Below are 24,332 nucleotides of genomic sequence, written 5' to 3' on the forward strand. Positions count from 1 at the left end.
AATGTGTGTTTAATAAAAGGATATTTTAGCTAAAGCATTAAAAAGAAGCTTTAAAATAGCCCATATTTACAGATAATGTCACCGTTTTTGGCATCATCTGATACATCTCACATCTTTTAGAAATACCAAAAAAAGTGTTAAATCAATGAAATGGAAACAGCAGCTTTCTTTTTACTATAAATCAATTCAGAAACCTTGAAACAAATATACAGGAAGAAATGACAGAAAAAAGTAACGATAAATGTCGAAGAAAGTAGCAATGAAAACGACATTTCGGAAAGATGCTTTTTTTTTCAAGTCCAGAATATTCTTTCCGAATAGTGACATGGAAAGATATATTCTAAATACAATCCAAAATTATTAGTTGCCTTTGACAACAAGTTAGTAGATTGGTCTCTGTCTTTAAACATCCAATTATAACAGAGGAAAAATATTTAAAAATGAGTGCACTTTTAAAATCTTTAAAGTTAATCTAACACGTTCTTATTATCAAAAATGACAGAAAAATAGAATAAAACATTAGTAACACCAATAAAAACGATTTGAGTTTCATTTCAATATTAGAATGGAATGTAAAATACACCTAAAATATTTTTAATTTATTAAAAATAAGAAAAAAATATGCATAAAAATTGTTATAATTCAAAAAATTTTCTTTAAATTTGAAGATGATGTAAAAAAGGTTTCTTTCTGTAATATTATCAAAAGTTATCACGAAGAAACGCCATAATTTCGCTTATTTTTAATGATTTAAAATTTCAAGAAAGTCCCTAAGAGATGCACATTCTCATATCCCAAAGTATATATTTGCCAAATTTTTACCTGCTTTTACCAAATACCATTTCCTAAAATGATTTTAATGAAATTATTCATATTTGATTGGAAAGCATTACGCCAAAATTTGATTTCTTAATACAGCTTCAAAAAAAATTAAGCTAATAAATTTCTGTTCCGTTTAGTATAACGAAGTTCAAGATAAAAAAAAGCGTATTCATCAATTAATTTTATAAAGCATAATTAATAAGAAATAAAATAATACAAATAATTCTGTTTCGAAATACGTCAGTCTTTGTGCTTACAATGCAACCCAAGGAGAGACGCAGACGATATTATGAAATTGGGCTCCAGAGCAAACGAGAACGTTGAGCATATTTTTTTGTTAATAACTTTAGTTTATTTGCTTTTGTGATTGGCAACATATATTTTTCCTATTTTTTTTATAATAAAGTGAGTAGAACTTAGATAGCGTCAGTTATGATTGTTGTTTTGAATTAGATATGGCATCCCGCCTATTTTGGATAGATAAATGGATGGAACTTCGTACGCATCTATTTTTTATATATTAAGAAAGCATATTTATATATAGACTAGACGCAGTTCGAATTAATGCATCGCTGTATTTGATCATTCGAAAAGAAGTTCTACAACAATAATATTAATGTTATCAACTCTAGAATGTTAAATAAAACAAAGACTATAGATATGTTTAGATGTTCAATTCAATCTTTTAGAAGAATACAATAATTGTTTTCGGAATTATATTTTTATTTAATTGGATTTTTTAAACATACATTTGAATAATTTTTACCATATCTAAATAATGAAAAAGTGCTGTGGAATTCTACTAAGAATAAATAAATTCTGTCTCATGGAAATACAGACCAGTGTAAATAAGGCTACCAAACTATCCAATTCGGCATCTGTAAAGGTAAGACCTCCATATATTTTGTAAATGTTGTACTCTAGTGCAAGTGTTTTTTAATGGATCGTCAGTTCCAGTTACAACTCAATGCAATAACAACTATAATTTAATTTTTGAAAAATATGTGTAGAACGCTCTTTCTGATTACATCTTAATTCTATATTAATTAGAATTGATTAATAATAATAATTAGGAGCAGAGTAATTGTTTAATAGAACAATAAAAGAGTAGAGGTTATTTTAAATGTAAGAAACTGAAAGAAAATAAATATATTTTTTAATATCGCTCTATGATTAGATAAAATTATATGATCAAAATAAAAAAGAAGAATTTTTCTTAATATCAAATATATTTGATATTTTGATTATAATGTCTTTTATACTAATTAATAGAAATGTTGTAACTTCTATAATATAAAAAAACATTTATCCTATAAGCTATAAACTAATAAAATTGTGGTAACTTTTTAATATGAAAAAAATTCTTTCTATAAGTTATATTAATTAATAAAATTGTGGTAATTTCTATAATATAAAAGAATTTTATTCTGTAAATTATTTGCGCATGGAAAGAATTTTTTTTTTCATTAGATTTTTCGTCTTCAATATTTAGCCATTTTCAAATACAAAATGTCGCTTTTGATGCAAGCTGGTAGAGAAGCTGGTTGGTTTTTGACTTAGGAGGGTCTTTTGTTATTATATAGAAACTTGAATATTGAAATAAATCCTATTTATACATATAAAATCATTTGAAAATTTTGGTAATTAAATTAATATCTATAATAATATACAGAATTATTTCATGCATACCATTAAAATTATCTATCTAAATTTATGATTACTCTCATTTAATAATATATCTAGTACTCTGTACCAAAATTAAAATGTATGACATGAAATAAAATGACATACAATTAAACAAAAACTCGAAATCAAAGATAAATTAAGTTTAATATATTTCTAATCTATTTACGACCTGTAAAATTGCCATTCATTACAATTTTAGTAAAGTTTATATATACAGGGTGATTCCAAATTCATGATACTGAATTAAAAGAGAGGAAAACCAGGTTAAAATGCAATTTTTTTAGTTATCAATCCAGGGTGTCTCGATTCAACTGAAATAAGATGTATTTTTACCTTGTATACTGTTGAAGCTATTTTAAGGAAATTTTCAACAGTGGTACATTTATTTAAAATAATCATTTATTGTGCAGAAAAATATGGTCGCAAGGGATGCAAACAAGAGATGAAAAAAAGACAAAACGTTTAATGACAGCATCGTTGACAAGTGCAGTGATCACAAGAACGGTTAAAAAATGCATCCAACAACTGTGAAACATATTTGGTAATGTCTGTAGAGCGATTCGCATTGACAAAAATGCTAGGTGTTTCACCAACACGTGCAACAGCTACTAATATTCGCACATGATCCTCAGTTGACTCAAATGGAGTCCTATAAACAAGACTCTTCAGATGTTCCTCGAAAAAGTCATGGATACTCGATAAATCGGGAGATCGGGGTGGCCAAGAGACTAGTCCATCCCGCCATTGTTGAAAATTTCATTAAAATATTTTCTTTGATGTAGAAATTAGATGCTAAACTTCTTGTTACAGTTGAAATGAGACATCATGTATTTATGATTTAAAAAAAAGATCGCGACCTTGGGTTTCCTATGTGAATATTATTCTCATTCCTGTTCTCTGTTTCACCTTCAAGTTTGTACAATGAATTTGGAATCACCCCATATATCATAAAGTATGGTATATAAAAATATGTTAGAATATAAAAAATGTAAACATTACGTTTTATTCTCATTGTGATTGATGGATAACGAGTCACCCGATTCATGACATTTCGGGTTTGTTTTACCAGTATTGTTTGAAATATTTAATAGAAATTATTATTACGTCATAGTTATCCCACAAGAGGTACCTCGTAATTGAGGATGAGAAACTTCCGATATGTTGGTTAGTTCTTGCCATCCTTGTGTGCACACAAAAAGGTAGGGGTCTGGCTCCTCTCATCGATGATGAGACGTACTTCCTTAGGGAAGGGTTGTACCGTGGCCGATGATGGCCCTTAGGACTCAACCATAGTTCCCGTCAGTGTTGCTATTGCGGCGGTCCGGTCATTCAAGTTTTTCCGTGGGCCTTCCGGCGGGTCGGAGTAGCCAGTTTTTAGTTTGTGGTTACATCATAGTCAGTATTTAAATCGCACTTGATGATGAAATATTGACAAAGAAAAAAAAAGGAAAAGGAAAACTTTAATTAGCAGAAAATGAATTTAAAATAATATTATTTGTTAATCCAACTTTAAAACTCAACGTTTGTGGCAACGCTAATGAATAACTTTCCGGTTTGTTTATCTTTTTCAAGAAACGGAAATTTTTCGACTCTTCGATTTCGAATTTTAAATTGCGGAGGAAGGTAGAAGGTTGTGTTTTTCCGGCTCTACTTTCTGTATTAATTTTTGGTGCGTGGAAGGAAGGCAGCTAGAAGTGAAGGCTGTTCTTGTTTCGAGTGTTTGTTTTTGCCATTGGTTTGTTCGCAGCTTTTGATTTTTGTTTTCTCTAAACAAATCCATTATGGTGTTTCTGTTGGGGGTGGTTCCCTAGCTTGCTTTTCAGTTTTTGCGTTGACTTCAGCTGAAGTTTTTCTCTTTATTTTTGGGGTGCCAAGGTGGCTGGCACTGGATTCTGGAAAATAAAGGTAGGATTTTTCTAGTTTTTCCTTTTAATTGTTTCGTTTTCTACTAGTTTTGATTCTGGCTGCATCGTATTAGATTCTTCGTCAGTAATGACGAAGAGGAAACCAGAAGACTTTGAGTCAGAGGGGAAATATAAGGATAGGAAACTAAATTATATTCTTACAAATGAGTTCTCGGAGAGGGACAAAGCAAACATTGCAATTCAAAGGGGTTGCCCCAAAATAAAATTGTGCATTGATAGTAATAATGGCCCGTCGCCATGGATTAAACCCAAATCAATCAATGCCACGTTCGGACCACTGACCCACAAAGAAGACACTTTTTCCCTAAACAAATACAAAAAATTGGTTCTAGTTACTCGGCACTTAAGCTCAGTGGAGAAAGTAACTGATTTTGTAAAGAGTGTTCCGGAAGCAAGGATTCGTATCATTGATACGAATATTGTAACAAAATACATCATCCGTGATGTTGACACGGATTACAGCATAGTGGAAATTAATGAAGAACTATCTTCACAGGATATCATCGCAACAAAAATAGTTAGATTTAAAAAGAAGGGGACGGCAGAACCTATCCCAATTGTTCTTATTGAAGAAATTGGGAAAACTAATCGATCCGAAATAAAGATCGGCAGACTTATCTTTAAAGTGTCCAAATTTATTGAAAACCCTAAAGTTTGTTATAAATGCTTAAGATTTGGTCATACACAACTCCGGTGTCAACAAGATAAGAGGTGTAAAAATTGTGGGGGCTCACATGCCGAGGATTGTAAGGTACCCACTAAATGTTTTAGATGCGAAGAGACTCACGACGCTCTCGACAAAAAATGTAGGTTTTACAATCTAGAAAAAGAGATTATAAACCTGGTTAGAGAAAAAGACATATCATTTCAGGAAGCAAGGAGGATAGCGAAATCGCAATCTTTTGCACAAAAGGTTAAGGGCGATCAGCCGGTCCAGTGTACCGAAATCCCCAAAAAACAAATAACGGACCTCTACTCGGCTTTACAAGACTTAACAAAACTAATTTCTGCTCTAATACCCCAAGGGAATGAACTCGTAAAACTCCAAGAAGTCAACAGACAGTGCATTGCACGTATTGGGGAGACTCAAGGAAATTTAGAGAAACAAGTAGAAGAGAATATTACTCTCCGGAAACAAATCGAGACTCAAAGGGCAACGATTGACTCGCTACAATCTAAAATTGCCCTTCTGGAATCCAATCTTGAATATAGTCACGTTCTGAGCCCAGGCGTTGTGCACGATCAACGGTCCCTCGCTGAAATAAATCATTTCAGTGTTGCGGAGGATTTCTCGGGTATCGGATAATTAAAAAAAAAAAGGGAAAAATTAAAAGTTTTTACTTTTTTTTATAATTTTTATTAATTTTATTTTTTATTTATTTTTTTCCATGAGGTTTATTCAGTGGAATGTTAGGGGGATCAAAAATAAGATCCCTTGGCTGCAGGCCCCCCCTTTTTCGGCGGCCCAGTGTTTAATTTTGCAGGAAACATGGCTCAATGAGTCTGCATCCTTTTCTCTTAAAAACAAAAAAATCTTTCGAGCTGAAAGACAAAATTCTACTAGAGGTGGATTGTTAATTGCAGTAGAACAGAATATCCCTGCCCAGATTTTGTCACACTCACTTCCTCCGTCAACAGTGGAGGTCTTAGCGGTTAAAATATGGATTGGACCAAATTCAGAATTCCCACTAACGGTTATCAATCTTGACTCTCCTGGAGGTAAATTTGATGACAACTGGTTGGAATCCTTGTACTCGCAAATCTCTTCTCCTTTCGTTTTACTGGGGGATTTTAATATACACCATCCAGCACTTGGGAGCGATCATTTATCTTCCGATGCAAACCGGGTCCTGGATTGGATTAGCACAAAACATATGTGCTTGCTTAACACGAAACAATATACCAGATACCAGGGGACTCAAGCCCCTTCGTTATTAGATTTGTCCATCTGCTCCGCAGATATAATTAATAAGATTAATATTGAGATCTCGCATGATATGTATGACAGCGATCACTGTCCCATTTTTATCTCCTTTTGCAATTTAGATGCAAAGTCTATCTATACTCGAAAATACATCAATTGGGGCCAATTCTCAAAGAAGGTCAATGCTCTTCTTCAAGGTAATGGGGATGTCTCTTCCCTTGATAGACTTACCAATATCTTCCAGGTAAGCGCAAACTCATCATCGTACTCGTTTTCTAAATCAACACACTCGCACTGTCCTTGGTGGGACGCTAGATGTAACTACCTTAAGGCCCTCAAAAGGAAATTGTTAAGAAAGGCGAGATCATATCCCTCCATCTTAAACTGGACTGCATACAAAGAAATGGCGGCAGCTCTCAGAAAATATGTTAAGTATAAAAAACGCAGTTTTTGGGAGAAAACTTGTCAGGAGGTAGCTTCTTCCCATCAGGCTTTTAGCATCGTTAAAGCCCTACTAAACAAAGATGAGTCTTCCTGTAAATCCAATCTTGTTCTCTCTTCGGGTACTACTCTGATAGCGCCGACTGCTCAAGCAAATGCAATTGCAGCTAACTTAATTAAGAGAGCACCAAATGTGCGTATTCCTTTAGATTTCTCAGTAGATGATCCAGAAAATTATGATGAAATGAGTTTGAACCGTCCGTTTTCCTTTAGGGAATTCCAAAACGCATTAAAAAGAACAAAAAACAAATCCCCTGGCATGGACAAGATAAATAAGAAAATGTTGTCTTGTCTTTCCGATGAAAATAAATTTAAAATTCTCGATTTATTCAATAACTTATGGGCGAACACGATTGTTCCAGAAAGCTGGAGAATAGCGAAGATTATTCCTATTTTAAAACCCAAGAAAAATGCAGCAGAGATCACATCCTACAGACCCATCGCGTTAACATCAGTATTGGGAAAGATTTTTGAACGGATTATTCTGGACAGGCTTTTGCGGTATTATTTGGAAAAAAGATTTTTCTCTCCTTTTCATGCTGGTTTCCTCCCGTACAAAGGCTGTGACAGCCTCTCTGCAGCCCTGTTCAATAAAATTTTAACAGCCAGAGCTAATAAGAAACTTGTGTATGGTATGTCTTTTGATCTAAAGTCTGCGTATGACAACGTATGGCATGACGGCTTGATGCTAAAAATTTTACAATCGGGGATTAAGGGTAAGATTGCCCTGTGGATCTCACAGTTCTTACATGAAAGGAAAGCATTTGTTTCATGGAGAGGAGTGTCTTCCTCACTTTTTAAGCATGAAAGGGGCGTTCCGCAAGGAAGTGTTCTTTCTCCGTTGCTCTTCACAATTTTTATGAATGACATATATAGCATTTTACCCAATGATGTTTTTTGCTTTATATATGCAGATGACGTTTTTATATTAGTTGAAGAAAACAATATCGAAGCGATCAAAAATAAGATGCGGTTCTGTGTTACTAAACTGGAAAGCTGGTGCGACGAATGGCATATGGATACTGCTCCCCAGAAAAGTAATATTATAAACCTCTCATCTCGTAAATCGCCAGTGGGGTTTGGAGTCCTTTTTCACGGCTGTAGTATCCCTTGGTCTAATAACGTTCGCTATCTAGGCATTCAGTTTGCTTCAACCTTGTCTTTCCGTTCGCATATCGACCAGATCAGAACTAAAGCCTTTAAAAAGTTAAATGTGATCAAAAGTTTGGCTGCTCCCAGATGGGGTGCAAACGCATCTAATTTGATAAACATTTGCAATGCGTGCATTACACAATCCATGGAATTTGGAGCACATACGGTTGGCATGATGAATAAAGCTGGTTTTGCAGCTTTACAAACGATTCAAAACAACATCCTTCGTTTTGCTCTTGGACTCCCACGATGGACACCTATCCCAATTTTATTTAAAATATCAAATGAAATAAATATGAGACTTAGGTTTGAAAAGAAAAACGTGTTATTCTTTGTTAATCAGTTCTCAGCCCGCGAATACACTGAAGTTTCGAGATCAATTTCCGAGGTGAAGTCTGTAATCTCTAACCGCATTTTCCAAAGACTTCCCTGCGCAGGTACTTTAGAAGAATATTGCCATCAAAAAAACCTGTCCCTGGACCAAATAATCCCGATTATGGTCCCGGTTAGTTGGGATGATTGTGAACATTTTACCATTAAAACCCATGACTTCGGCTTCCAACAAAAGAGCTTGGATTCGACTACAATTAAACGTTTGTTCGCCGAGTTCAAATCACAGCTATCCCCAAATCAAATTATACTGGCCACAGACGCATCCAAGAATGAGAATTCTACTGCGGTGGCGGCTATAAACTGCTCCTCGAAGGAAGTCATTAAGGGAACGGTTCACAACATTAACTCTGTGTTTTCAGGGGAGGGTTTTGCCATAGCTCTGGCTGTAATGAACTTTGTCAAAGAACATAAAGATTATATTTTATTGACTGACAGTTTATCTAATTTGACAGCCCTGAGATGCCTAAATTTCCATTCTCCCAAAAGTGCCCTTTTTGTGGCCCGCGTTATATTTGATGCCTTAAAGACATGTTCCTCGTTAGAACTGATATACACTCCTGCCCACGTTGGAATTGCAGAAAATGAACGGGCTGATGATTTAGCTAAGCAAGCGTTAACTTCTTCAAATATTTGTGACTGGATCTCGCCCGAAGACACTTGTTCAGTTTATACTAAAATCGTACGACATAAACAAGATTTAGAATGGGAAAATTCTAAGTACTATGAAAAATACAAATGGCTTGTTTCTTTCAATCTTAAAAAACTTAAGTTATCTAGACGTAATGAGGTTTTAATATTACGATTAATATCTAGGACTCTTCCAGTAAATGCAGTTCTTCATAAATGTAGGCTCATTGAATCACCAAATTGTGCCCATTGCCAGATTTCAGAAACTTGTGAACATTTTGTTCTTTCTTGCAGTAGATACGAGTCAGCGAGAAATTCTCTCCGTGCTAAGTTGGGTTGTGTTCCACTCTCTTTTGACTGGATTTGTGATTTCTCCGTACAGGGTCGTGATAAAGTGAAGGCTATGTTGGCTTTCTTTGTGGCTTCTGACAGATTTTAAAAAAATTTTTGTGATATTCGAGTTTTGATTTTTGTGAACCCGGCACAAGCTAAGAATCCGTTCAGGAGCATACGCCGGAAAACAAACCTCATTCCTTCCTTCCTTCCTTTTCGACTCTTCTCTAGAAATCGTTTGAATATCTAAGCAATACACGTGTTAACCCTGCATTATTTTTTTAAATAATAATTGGGCATCCAGAGATATCATATGAAGAAAATGCGAAGAAAGACCTAGCGAGCATCAGGCAATTACAAAGAAAAACTTATTATGAAGCTGTTAAGGTGACGACAAAATGTAAAAAATTGAATAAATATTTAGATATTGGAGATGTAAGTAAATAATGTTCTCTTTGTGGGATTTTTAGTTTTGTATCGGAAATAAACCGATAGGAAAAAGTATGTTCTCACCATGGAAAGATTAAGCTTCCAAGATTGAACGAATGGCTAGTGGAGTTCAAAAACTTGCTAACTGGAACTGCTGAACATCGCTTACTGTATCGGATAGCATCGAGGCTACCGAAGGACGCGAGCAGAGTACGAAGCCACCTAGTTCAAATATGTTAGAATATGTTACATATATAGGTGTGGTTAAGGCTCAATTTGAGCAAGAATTCAAAGAAATGGGATGTTTAAAACTGCAGGCTGAAAAGTAAGAAATTGACATAAGATAGAAAGAAAAAGAATGAATAATTAAAGATGGAGTTTGGCGAATTAAAAGTAAGACCAGTATTTAGCTTTAGAACCACACTCTAAAGGAATTGTTAAATAAGAATGTTTGAACATGGACTAGTATTGTATCTTCCCCATTTCCTGTTTGCTTGCCGAGAAGTTCCTCAGGGAATTTATGTCACTCTTTCTTTTATATATAGCCTGTTACCTCTAACAGCTTCAGCTCTTTTAAATAAGGTATGAACTGATGAAAAAAGGATTTCGTATTCAGCATCAAAATCCACCAAGAAATATTTGAAGGGTTTATTGGAAAATAATACATAAGTGATTGCATTGAAAACTCTAAAACATTTATGACTCTAAGATTCATTTGAATTATGGTCCAAAACACTTTTAATATAGGATTTACAATGTAGGACATAGATCTTAATTCCCATTTTTTTTTTTCATCTCATATGCTACAGAAGACTTGGATGGGATATCCTATTATTATTCAAATGACCCGATCTTCTCTGCTAAGATACCGCTGGATGATGGAAAAACTCGTGAGTCACATATGAACACACTTCTATCACATGTACCCAAGCAATTGGTTCAAAAATAAATACAACAAATTGGAGTTGGCTTTAAACAAAAGTGGGTATCTTCAATACGCTTCAACAGATTCCAGCATTCAATATCAAAGGAGCCACATGAGAAATGGAAAGAGTCTTAAGCTTTTGACAGAGAACAGAATTTTCTGAAGCTCCCGACTCCGTTTTCAATAGCAAATCAGACAAGCCAAGATAGAAGGTAATTATGCATATAAGATTACTGATGAGAGCGCCTTAATTGATATTGAGTATTAATAGCACTTTAATATGAAGTGAATGGACAAATTAAATAAATATTTGAATTATGTCTGATCGAATCAAACGACAGTAATTGGCTATTCTTTCATTTTCATGGCGAGAAAAAAGGAAACTATAGGCTATATATTTATTTGCGATTGCCAAACAGTTTTGCTGTACTGGATGCTAATCCTATAAAAAAACTTCTTTTTTTTAATTTAGTTGTGATTAGACTTTCCTTAAGATGTTTCTAACACTTCAATATTTGTGAGCAAAATTTAAAGTATAACATAAAATGAAACGCTTTTTTTTTTCATATAATTTGACAATATTGAAATACATGTTTATTTTCCTATTTTATTTCATAAAATCATTTGGTGAATCCATTCATAAAACATCAAAATAATGTATTCAATGCTATTAATATAATATAATGTAAAGTATGTAATATTTAGTAATGCATTTGCTAATATATCCAATTACTTTACTTCCTATTCTTAATTATATTTTATTTGAATATTTTAATCCAGCTAACATGCATTTAGGCCTCCTTATAAATATAATCGAAACGCACCCCCATAGTTTTAATGTTGGAATTAACGGCGCGTTACACATGAAAAGTAAGAAGGTGAAGTAGCAGAACTGAGAAAGACAACGTGTTAGGTGACACGGAATTTTATGCTTTTCATGTAAATATATCATATAGCTGGAACCTTAAAAGAGGGTACATGATTACAATAGATGTAACTGGTCTAAAATAATCAAAATAATTTAATTCAAATGTCAAAAAAAATTGTGTTTAAAAATAATATGTAAGTGGGGTGTTAAATATCAATTAATGTAAATAAGGTTAAATTAAAATTAAACATAATCATTATTCCTAAAAAACCACATGATCGTCAAAAATGGCTAATAAGTAAATAAAATAAAATATATTTAGAAGCAATAAAAAAGCACAATATTGAAATTCAAAATTTATAAATAACATATTTTAACAAGTATTCTAACATTTTCCTTAAAGCTGATTTATCCACATTGGTTGTGTATTATTTCTTTAATAATAAAGCGAGGTGAGAGTGTTTTTCGGAAGCTATCTTTTTTGAAAATCGAATAATTAATTTCTTTCAAGTAAGAAGCTTAAGGCATTTAATTGAAAAAGGTACAACATTTTGATGCAAGACAAAAAAAACCCATCGAAAATCAAGATTGAACAGTTTAATCTAGAAAGTTTGGTTCCTTTGAATAAATAGCAAAAGTTTAAATTTAAAAATTTACTTTTTGTTGAAATTTTTAATTACTAAATCTAATAAATATTTTTAATATAAGCTTTTTACTTCTAATCAAACTTCGGTCAATCCGAGACATTTAATTGAAGTTTAGGACTTTAATTAACATTTAGTACACATTTGGGAAAATTATTTGAAAATCAATATGTAATTGGATTAATCCGGGATATTTCTTTAAAATTCGGAGCAAATAATCAATTTTGGATATATGGCCCCTTATTAAGAACTCAATTACCCTTTCCATTTTTGAATTTACTGTAAAATCAAAATATTCAAGCTTTTTTAACGATTATACCAAGAGTAGATAGTAGGAAATATCAACTTTTTAAAGATAATATTTACGGCTGCTGACTAACTAAATACCTCATGATTCATAAGAGGAAGTCCAGCAACTTATGCAACTTTTTTCTTATCTCCCCAAGTTCAAGTTGAAGAACATGACCATAAGAAAAAAAAATTGAACAGTTGCCCTTCATGCAAAAGGGTATTGACTCTTGTTAAGGAAACTCTTCTGTATTCAAAAGGCGGTGTAAGATGTTATTCGACAGATAAACGAAAGTGATTTTACTGCTAACAAAACCGCTCAAACCAGCTGAAACTGCAGTTCACTTACCTTAGTTGTTGAAGATGGCATCACGCCCATAAGGTCAAACAGATCAACTAATTCAAATTAAAACAAGAACGGGAAACAAACAGCTTTTAAAAAATAAAATATTATTATTTCAGCAAGGGCGAGTATGTGGATTTGTTGAAATACTCAAAAAACTAAATGGTACTCGACGAGTCAGTCAGGCGCTGGCAAGTTCAATTTTATGGTTCCGCTATTTTGTAATTGGAAACTACTGTTGTTACGTGTTCAGACTTTTTGATGAGATTCATCTTGTCCAGGGCAGTTCTTGGTTTTTATTTGATTTGTTTCGCATTTTCGATTTGAAGACCTCAGATAATCACTTCGTTCTCAAATTCCATGAAGTCCTAACGCAGCCGGACTGCTGTCGCCAAGTAAGGATTGCTTTCTAAAATAGAATTCTTGTATCTACTGCGATTCTAAAATAAAAGTTATAGAATCGTTTTTGTCCATTGAAATCTATTCGGTAAATTAATTAATATCTTTGTATTATTATGTACATTTTATTGAGATATGTTTTAAATAAATATTTTATTTGGAACTTATTTGTAATTTTAGAAATGTAAAAAAAAAAAAAAAATTCTTTTTATTAGATGAATTAAGACATGCTTTAAGACTTTAAGAAAAGCAAAAACTTACTTTTAGATATTTTTTCATATTTATACGTGTTATGTATTTTTAATTAATTTGATTTTTTTTCCAAATGAAATTAAATTTTTTATTGGAATTTAAAATGTAGGTGTCAGAACCTTTTTCCACGAGAAATATATAAGTTGTTGATAATTTTAAAAAATTTTGGAATATTTTTATAGAAATTATTGATTTTTAGTTTTATTGAAATAGAACTTTAATACTTGATAAACAGTTCAAACTTGTAGAAGGTTGGGATTTAATGAAATTCATCAGCACTGATGAATACAAATTTTATTACTAAAATATATAAAAAATGTCTTACCAAGGCATAATTTTAGATAAATATTATAATAATAAAGATTTATTAAATTAGATTTGAAATTAATTAGACATTTTTAAATAAGGCATTTTATAATTAATAACTTTGAACTGTATCTGTGCATTCGATAAATTCTCATTATTTAAAAGAAAATAATTATGATTTAAATTAATAAGATAACTAATACTTTATTAAGCATTTATCCATCAAAAATTTGCGATAGTATTTATAAAATATATCACTCCTTTAAATTTAATATTTATTTAGCAAATAAATTTATTAAAAGATAGTTTTTTTTTTGTGAAAAAATATAAAAATATTTAACGAAATTTCGGAACGAATTATATGCTTTCTTTAATATAAAACAAATTAATTTCTTGATAGTTATTTAAATTATTAGTAACAACTGCATCGCTACTGCAAGTGTTATTTTAAGTTACAGTGAATTTTAAGAATAAGGCAAAGAAAAAATTCTTTTTTTTTTTCAGGATAAAAAATGTATGACATGAATTACAGGATTTCTAACAAACATCAACAAAATGAACTTAAACAGTATTTATCACACATTGTGCTTCAGTTCCATAAGTTCCCATTTCCCCACTTTAAGCTGTAAATCTTCACTAATGATAACGTAAACATATGTTAAAGCTGTATAAAAGTATATCTGGTTTCCAAGCAAGACCCCATTTAGACAGATTTTTTTTCTTTCCTAATTTTTGAAACAAAATAGCACAGAATCTGAAGTATGTCATATTTTTAAGAAAAAAACTTTAGTCTAAAGGGATCAATGTTTTTTAAAAGACTATTATTTTTCATTTAACATAAAAAAAAAACTTTTTATTGATGGCATATTTTCATGAAAGGAAATCAAGCGGTAAGTTTTCAATTCTAAATGAACTGCATTTAAATGTTGTAATTTATTGCAAATTTTAAATTTATGGTTCCCTCTTATTTTTTTATTTTATTGCTTAAAACAAATATTATTAATGCATACATAATGTCCTTGTCTTTTTACATATTTTGCTTCTAGATATTTATCAATCATTTTTAATGCATAAAGATAGATAGAATAGATTAATTTTTAAAATTTATTTCTTATAGGTCACTCTTTTTTTAATTTTATTTCTTAAAGCAGACATTATAAATATATTCATAATTTCCCAGATTCTTTTATATACATTTAATCTTCAAAATTTTCCAATCTTCTTTAAAACATGAAGGAGATAGTTTAATTGTATATTTGCATAGATTTTATATAATTTTTTTTCTCTCTTTTTAGGTAAATATTCACTATAATCTTAGTTACAAAGTCATTGAATCCAGAAATGATGTTCCTGGTACTATTCTTCTTGTCAGCAGTTTTGCCTGCGTTTTCCCATGTAAACTTCACGGGGTACGATGTTCTTTCTGAATTTTTTTTCTTCTTGCTCCAGAATGTGTTTAGTCACTTCTATTTATTACATATGCATATTAAATATTAAATCCAATTAGATTAATAATATTTAATTCAATTAATTGATATTAATTTTAGATATTTTACATAGATATAATAATTATTTCAAAAATTACTGATAGAATTTTTTAAATTTATTTTGCCATCTGATATATCAATACTATTCGGAATTAACAAAAATGTACTTTATTTTATTTTTATTGTCATATGTTTATTATATTCTTAAGTATATCTCCTTCATAATGGCATTTTTATAGGATTTTTATAAATGTATACAATTGCATTGGAATATCTAATAAAAGTGTAATGACAACTTCTTAAAGATAAATTATTCTTAAAAACTGGTATATATTTTAAAAGGATGCAAATTGTGTTATTTAGTTTCAGTAATTTTTGATAATTAATGATTAATTTAAATGAAGTAAAGCACTAAAAATAGAATGATGGTTAACATGACAGAATCAAGAAAGTTTATAAAGTAATACAGTTAATTAATTAATATTTTTTGCGAACCATATGTCGGAAAATTGCATTTAAGAGCTAAGACTGTTGGATACAAAATTTAGTAAAGCAAAATTAAAAATCTATAGGATAACAAATATTAATTTAAACAAATTGCTATAATTTCCAATAATTATATTGAAAAAATAATTAGTATTTTTTTTTTATTTTGTGAAGTGAAACAAATATAAATCAATTTATGTACTCAGTAGAAACTATTTTTGAGTTACAGAGTACCGTTTAAAAAAAATTAACTCTACTTATCCGTACCAAACTTAAAATTCTTGAATTCATTTATAGTTTTAATTCAAACTGAAAATATATCAATCAATTTAAGTCAGAAAATTGTGCTCTAAAACTGGATTGAAGTTAAATCTATTGTAATTTTAAAAGTTTAAAAAATTGAATATTGTAATAGTAGAATGTGTGCATTTAAAGAGATTATAATTGCTTTTATTTTAGAATTTTGTGTTTTATACTTTTATTGTAAGTAGAGCAGCAGGTAAAAAGCTTAGTTTCTCATGGCGTAAACAATAAAGTTTTGAAAAATTTGATTAAAGGAATATCGAATTCATGAAGAAAGTTCATTCTATTATGGAAGAAAAATATTTAAATACTTGATCCAGTACTGCTTTAGATCTATTCTTAGAGCTGGGTATTGTTTTTACTTGTAAAGATTTCTCTACGTTAAGAAAAATCCACTTTAAAATAAAAATGAAAATTTGTATAAAAATATTAAGAGCTGCAATGCTCTTTTAAATCGCAGTTTCACATTATCCAAATTAATAAATCTCATAACAATCACTGTGCATCTTTTAATTTATTAAAATTTCTCTAATTTGTTTTCTTATTTTATTCATTAGTAGAATGCATTATTTTCTATGAAACCCATTTTGAAAAGACCGAAAATCTTTGTAGAAAGAAGATTTTTCTCATTAACATAATTTGGCAATAATGCTTCAAGTACTGGTTAATATAAATATGAATTATTTTACGTATTATTAGCAAATATATATATTTTACCTAAAGTACAATTTTAAAATATATATTTATCTGTGCGTAATTATGTTGGATGAAATATTCATGAAATCCTCTTTAATATATAATAATCAGAGATATCTTTTACTTAACAAATATTAAGTTTTATGCTTTTCTATTCTGGTTCTTAAAATTCATTGGAAAATTGAATTTTGTAAAATAATAGTATTAAATTTTAATTAAAAATCTTTAGTGTAAATTTTGCTTTTTTGCATGCTTTAAAGCAAAGCCGAAAAAATACTTTTACAGATCTACATTCTGAAGTAGTTTTAAATCACAAAATCAAATTAGACACACAGTCAATGTTATTAATCGGTTGTTATTCTTAATAATAACCACAGTTATTATAGTATTAACTAGATAATGTGTTAATTTATTAATAACTTTTACCAGTTGTTATTGATAGTAACCAATTCATCATATTAACCGTAACATATGTACAGGGTCCACTCTAATCGAGCCCCAACAGCTAATTTTTAAACCATTAAAATTAAATATAGTCTTCCTATTTGAATGCAATGTTCTAAACAATTTAAAGAATTGCGTTTTTAGTCGTTTCAATAACTGTGTTGATAAAAAAAATTAGATTGCCTATTTTTTTTCTAGCCCAATCTAATTCGTTATTTTCAGTTGCATATTATTAACATATTAACATTTAGCAAAAACAAAGTTGCCTCTTCGAGTATTAAAACTAAATAAATCATTAAGCTTTGAATTTCATACGCTGAACGAATTAATGACTGTCTCGAGCAAACATCGTGATTCTATTAGCATATTTTTTTCACTGCGGACATTGCAATGATTTAATTAGAATTTTTAATTAGAATTAATTTGAATAATTTTTTTAGAATTTTTATCGTTTTATCCTTTTTTTAATAAAATGATTCATAAACCAAATGTCATTCAATATTTCAAATGAAAATAAGTTCTTTAAACTACGCTTTTATTAATGTACTAAAATATATAAAAAAAATTCTTTTCTAAAAATTTGGTTAGAGGGGTGGTAAACAACTTTCTAATTACAAAAATAAATGACTTATATTCCATTATTTTTATTATGTACTTTGAAGAGATATGAGAGCTTCATAAAAAACATATCATTTGCTTCTCAGAGTTGCAGAGCCTAATTTATATTTCATGTGCGTCATAACTATCAACATTATGGAAAGGGAAATTTATTCTCTTTCATATTCTCTAAAAAAATGAGGAACATAGATTTAAATTTGATGGGAAAAAGAAGAAAAAAAAATATTTCTGGTCATTCTGTTAAAATTCCAGAAGAAAAGTATATGTTTACAGAAAGATAAAATCTTAAGAAAATATTTTGAAATTTCTTTCAACTATAATCTAGAGATTAATTTTCTTAAGAAGGGTCGAAATAATTTGAATATTTTGTTCACTACACAATTCGAAAGAAAAAAGTTTTAAAATGCTTGCTAAATACAAGGTGGCAAAAATTTTAAAATATGTGGTCTACAGTTCATTTATTTTGATTGAGTGCATAATAAAGCAGATATGAAATTTATTTTCCAGGCATAGATTATACGGCCTCTTTGCAAGTGATGAGGAAGAGCTAAACCTCTTGAGAGAATTAAACAATCATCCTGAGGTATGTTTAATACAGAATTAATTGAAAATATTACATCTGTAATTTTATTCATTTAATCTGCAAATCTTCATATGTAAAGCGTGGATGTTCATTTCAATAACGCAGCAAAATGTTTGAAGTTGACGGGCTTTAAAATAATTGAGTTTTGCATTAGTTTTTCGCAATTTTTTTTTTATTTATCTGCTTCAAGGCGAAAAATTAAAGAAGTATATTCATTATGTATTAAGCATATATTATGTTTTAAAAATAATATCTATTCTTATTATAATTTAATTCTCTTTCTACTGTGCTATATTAGTTTTGGCAGTTACAAGACCTAAAAGATTGTCAATTTCTTAAAATTAATATATAAAACCACATTTTGAAAACTAAATTATGAATAATGTTAATCGCTTCCCTTCTGTTATTTCAAAAAGTTCTTTTGCATATCTTTCAATTGATGTTAATAACAGTTAATAACTTTGTCTCAACAATTTAATGAAAATGGTCATTCAAAATATTACAAGCCATATTTACATTGACGAAGAAGGAAGCCAAAGGTTCTTTGAAGGTCATTTCAATATTAATTCCTACATAATAATTTAGTTTGTTGTAGTTACTGATTAGTGAGATTAACACTGAAGTGCTTCACTGTTGGTTAACTTTGCGGCTGCAATAATTCTCTCAACGCATTTAAAGCAATTACACAGTTTAAATATGATTTTGAAATTATGTTACAAAGAATGTCAGCTGGAAAAAAATATGAAAATGTTTACCTATTTCTGGATAACTCATCAAAAATAAACAAATGGATAGTAAATATATAGAGTTAAATGACTATAATAACTACATTTGGCAAAAAAAAGTTTCAAAATGCTAATATTTATTTATATACTATATCAGATTTTTTTAAAACTGTAAATACGTGAATGCGAATTTTGAAAAAAAAATTAACGAAAATATGAAATGAAACCTTAAAAAAAATCAAACCGAGAAAAATAACTAATAAATTTTAAAAATAAATAACTAAAAAAGATGAAATTTTTCGAATATTTAATTTCAAAATTATATATAAAATATAATTTAGTCAGATCTTAAAAACAAACATGGCTGAATTATATAAATGTTGCGAAGTTAAAAAGAAATTAAGGTTCATATTTATAAAACAAAATTGAAAGCAAATATCAGCCATAATGCTGTTTCAATAATTATAAATGTTTATAGTGAGAAATAATAATGTTAGTATACAAAACTTTTTGCTATTTATTGAGCAAATGGAAACTTTTGTTTTATTTGTGTAAATTTTTAGATTCATAGTTCACGGGATTTTTTTTTTTCCCTAGCTTGATGTATGGAACGACCCTGTAGCTGTTTACGAGAAAGTTAACGTCCGCGTCCCACCGACTATCGCAAGCAAATTAGAAGAAAAATGGAAAAAAGAAGGAATCGACTTTTATGTAGTTGCAGACGATATTCAGAAGTAAGAAAAACTTCTATAAAAACCTTAAGAAAAACTTCCAAATTAGAGAGATTTACAAATGAACTCATTCGCATTTATGAGCAAATTCATTACAAAAAAAAACTTCTCAAATATTTTTGGTTTTGTTTAGAACAATAACAAACACAGGCTGCAATTTTGAAATGTTAAGTATCCATAATTAACCCCTTAACTGCTTTATTTTCTTTACTATCGAATAAGATGACACCTTCTATTTTGGGAATATTTTCTTATTTTGATTCAAAAGGAAATCCATCGAATACTTGACTTACCATACTATCATGCGAACACAATAATCAGAATAATTCTTAATAGATTTAAATTCTAAGAAATATGAAAATCTCGGACGAATTTGTAGGTGAGTCATCAAATTAAAACGAGAAAATAAATAGAGAGAGAAGTTAAAATTCTTCATTTTACTAAAACTTAACTATTGAAAATAATTGCCTGATTACAATAAACAACTTTTGAATTAAAAATTTTCTTATATCCGTCATCCCTTAAAAGTTAAGAGTCAATTACCTACTCAGATAAAAATTATGCAACATACATTTAAATTGTGCTGTTTTTAGCTTGTCAAAGGTACGTGGGGGAATAGGGGGTCTCTTGGTAGATTCCAGACTTCGAGACAGGAGAGTTGTAGTTTTGAGTCTCAATTCTATTGAATATTCGACGAGAGTATGAGTTCATATATCAACACTTATTCTAAACAATATGGGGATCTCGGTGGCAGGTTGGTAAGATCTGGGCTTCGGAACCGAAGGGCGTCAGGCTCGAGACCCGATTCTACCGAAGAACTGTCATGTAAGCGTGTTGGTGCATGGTGGGCTCAAACGTCATCACACTGGTGTGGAGGTTTAGAGAGGGGGTGTTACCTCAAATGTCATCCTCGTCATCTGACCTCGATTCAAAGGTCGAAGGGTCAGGCTTGAGGTCCACCCAAAAATAGCCCTAGAGTTGCTTTAAAAACAGGACATTAATATAACTGAACTGAACTGATTTAAACAGTGGGGAATCCACAGACACACATTGAAAAAATTCAAACAGTTTAATTCCGTTAAACAAGAATCCATTTATCCAAAAATTAAATAAATAAAGTAGTCCATAGTGAAGATGTTGAAACTATGTTATAACTCTTGTTAAAGAGAATAAAGATTGCAAATGCTCTTGAAATATCTGTAGGAATATTTTATTCCTAAGATTGAAAAGATACATCTTTATACTGCTTTGAAATGTTAACCAGCTGAACATTAACACTTTTTGATTGCCACAGGTGGATTGATGAGGAACGAGAGGAGAATCCAGTAGATGATGCCCTCGCAGGCAGACAGGAAAACTTCCAGCTGGATGTCTATCACACATTTGAAGCCGTAAGTAAATATCACACATTTGAAACTGTAAGTAAACAAGCACAAATTTAAAGCTGTAAATAAATATCACACATTTGAAGTTGTAAGTAAACAAGCTCACATTTGAAGTTGTAAGTAAATATCACACATTTGAAGCTGTAAGTAAACAAGCACACATTTGAAGTTGTAAGTAAATATCACACATTTGAAGCTGTAAGTAAACATGCACACATTTGAAACTGTAAGTAAACATGCACACATTTGAAACTGTAAGTAAACAAGCACAGATTTGAAGCTGTAAGTAAACAAGCACACATTTGAAGCTTTATGTAAACAAGCACACATTTGAAGCTGTAAGTAAACAAATTCACACACTCAGTATAGTTCTTAATTTTCTTATATGCATGACCTAAACTATGCTGCCAGCAAAAAAATAAAAAAAAAAATCAGATGCGGTTACTTCAGAGGCATTGAGGAACTGCAGCATCTCCAACTTTTTTAAATGTATAAATAATCACAGTTTGATTTTGCGCATAATATACAAATTCATATAATTTAAGACATTTTTTTCTCTTTTGAGGTTTTCAATTTTCAGTAGAAAAGTTACGGGGAAACGATATGCATGTCCTGTAGAGAAAGAAAACTTCTTCAGTACACTGTCTTGCAAATTCAGTAGTTTTTCCTCGTACTGCACAAACACAATAACTACGAGAATTCTTGTGAAGGGAATAGGTGATGTTGATGCAATCGATTTTGGGATTGTAGATTTAATCCTTTAGTGCATCGTGCAGCCATTTGGTTTCGGGTTTTTACTTCTACTAATAAGTTTCACATTACTGTTCCAAAGGGCGTTTGGAAATCCTTTTTTTAAATGCTTTTTGCTAAACATTTACAGAAAAGACCGAGGTATAGCAATAGTGGTACTAGAATTAGATTTAAATTGGAAACTTGGAAAAATACCAAGATGTCCCGTTGTATTAATAGTTCTACCATTAAAAATATTTTCAAAATTTTTACATTTCAAAAAATATATTTGTAAAAAAGGACTTTTATTTTTATTGAAAAATTGTTATAATGTGATTTGTGTCACTGGGATATTATTTGATTCATAATGTAATTGTTGATTTAATGTTTGTTTTAATTTCGCAAAAAATAATTAAAAAAATTATTAAATAATTTTCCAGAATTTTATACGGCTATACAAAACAGGTTTTTTAAAATTTTTATTTATTTATTTATTGTAAAAAAATTAAAAAGTCATGCTTTTTTAATTATTTTACTTATTGTAGAAAAATTTTTCAAGAGTTTAAAGTTTTAAAATAAATTTTAATTGAATGAACGAATTAAAAAATTATTAAAAACATTGCACTGTAAAATTTTTCTCTTAAATAAATACGAAAGTAACGATTTTTATACATTGTATGAATTTTAGCTTTACAATTTCTTCCGTCTTTTTTATTGCTCAGCGAAGCTGATTAAATTTTTATAAAGAAAAACAAATCATCTAGGAAATATAAATAAAAAAAATTATTTTGTACGTTTTTAAGTAAAATTTAGTAATTATAATTTCTTTATCAAAGTTTACAAGTTTCAAATGTAATTATTATTTTCAATTGATTAATAACCAATTACTTAGAATTAATTTTTTTAAAAAAAGAGGTGAAATTTTTAGTTACACCGGCATGCATCACTGTGCAATATCATACAAATTACGGCAGCCTTATGGCAACAATATATCAGCCGCAGTTGAAAAAAAATATTATAAATGAAATTTTTATTTCCATCCAGCAATTAAGTAATCAGAAATGGCAACAGTGAAAAATGGATAACTGGATGATAATATTTAAAGATATAGGAATCTTGTTTATATTTGAATTTGGCTTCCAAAGAATTTGGCAATCTTGATATTTTTAATTAATAATAAATTTAAATTTTCGTAGTAATTAAATCTGCTTTCTTTGTTCAAGAATTCTTTTGATGTGAATACGATTTATTGATGGTATTGGATTAAAATTCGATGCAAAATAAACAAGAAGTTTAAGAACAGTCTAGAAAAAACTTCAATTCTAAATATTGCCAAATAAGAAAAAGTCGCATTGTGATTTTACAAAAGAATTTTTTTTAATTCTTCATCCAGAATTATTCTTGCTATCGCAATTTTTATTCTAAGAAACGAGCTGTGATGGTTAAATTGAAAAATAAACAAAATACGCTTATAGTTTTCTAAAATATATATCAAATAAATACAATTAAATATTTTTGGGTGACTTAGAGATAAAGTAGTTTTTTTAAATGCATTTTCATGAAAAATACTTTTTTTTTTGTATCATTACCATTTCTGAGGCTGACAAACTATCACTGCTTCTCTCTAGAATTCATCTTTCTTTTCTAATCACATGGCAGTGGTTTTACTATCCTGTCTTAATATATTACACTTAGCGGTGAGAAAAGGATTGCTAATGTTGAGGAACTTTTTTAAAAAATACTACTAGTGCTAGAAGAGAATGATGAAGAGATGGCACCTCAGAAATGAGTGTGGGAAGCTTCCGATTAGGTGGTTGGTTCTCGCCGTCCTGGTGGGTATAGAAATGATATGGGACAGCTACCTCCTACTGACGACGGGACGTACCTTCTGCAGCAGGAGTTGTACCATGATGATCTTTAGGACTCAACCATAAGCTCCATTGCCTTTACGGATATGATTGTAAATCTACCATTTAACCCATTGTACGATCCCTTTCACCTATGGAAGCCAACTGGGAGCTTCCCGTAAACTATCGGTAAAAGGAACAAACATCAACGAACATCGGTAAACCAAAAGTGAGGGGAACGAGGGCAAAATGTGCCTGATTAAAGGCGCGCACGAACCGTCGGAACGGGGCTATAGCTGCCGCCAAAGCTGTCGTGGTGTTAAAGTCATTCAGACTTATCCGATTCCCTTCGGAGTAATCTTTTATGGTTGCCTCACTGATATAAAAAAGGAGGAAGTCACTTTTCTGCTTCATAAAAATATCTGTTGTAAGAAGATGTTTAAGATTTTATCGAACCATAATTTAAAAATTAATTCAATTC

The 24,332-nt window shown here is 30.2% G+C and overlaps 1 protein-coding gene across 2 annotated transcripts in view; it reads left to right on the top strand.

Moving 5' to 3' along the window:
• The first annotated feature begins 12,846 nt into the window (after positions 1-12,846).
• The window catches only part of LOC129972305 (carboxypeptidase B-like), a 31,181-nt gene continuing 19,695 nt past the window's right edge, over positions 12,847-24,332 (top strand). The window contains exons 1-5 of one of the 2 annotated variants that reach the window (XM_056086393.1): positions 12,847-13,255; positions 15,113-15,226; positions 18,359-18,434; positions 19,757-19,893; positions 21,185-21,281. In XM_056086393.1, the coding sequence (XP_055942368.1) occupies positions 15,159-15,226; positions 18,359-18,434; positions 19,757-19,893; positions 21,185-21,281 (378 nt within the window). In that variant the 5' untranslated portion in view covers positions 12,847-13,255; positions 15,113-15,158. Of the gene's footprint in view, positions 13,256-13,282; positions 13,348-15,112; positions 15,227-18,358; positions 18,435-19,756; positions 19,894-21,184; positions 21,282-24,332 lie in introns of those variants that run through there. The other variant, XM_056086394.1, reaches the window with a different exon arrangement.

This window comes from Argiope bruennichi, chromosome 6 (assembly GCF_947563725.1).
Source record: "Argiope bruennichi chromosome 6, qqArgBrue1.1, whole genome shotgun sequence".
In the NCBI taxonomy this organism is placed as follows: domain Eukaryota; kingdom Metazoa; phylum Arthropoda; class Arachnida; order Araneae; family Araneidae; genus Argiope; species Argiope bruennichi.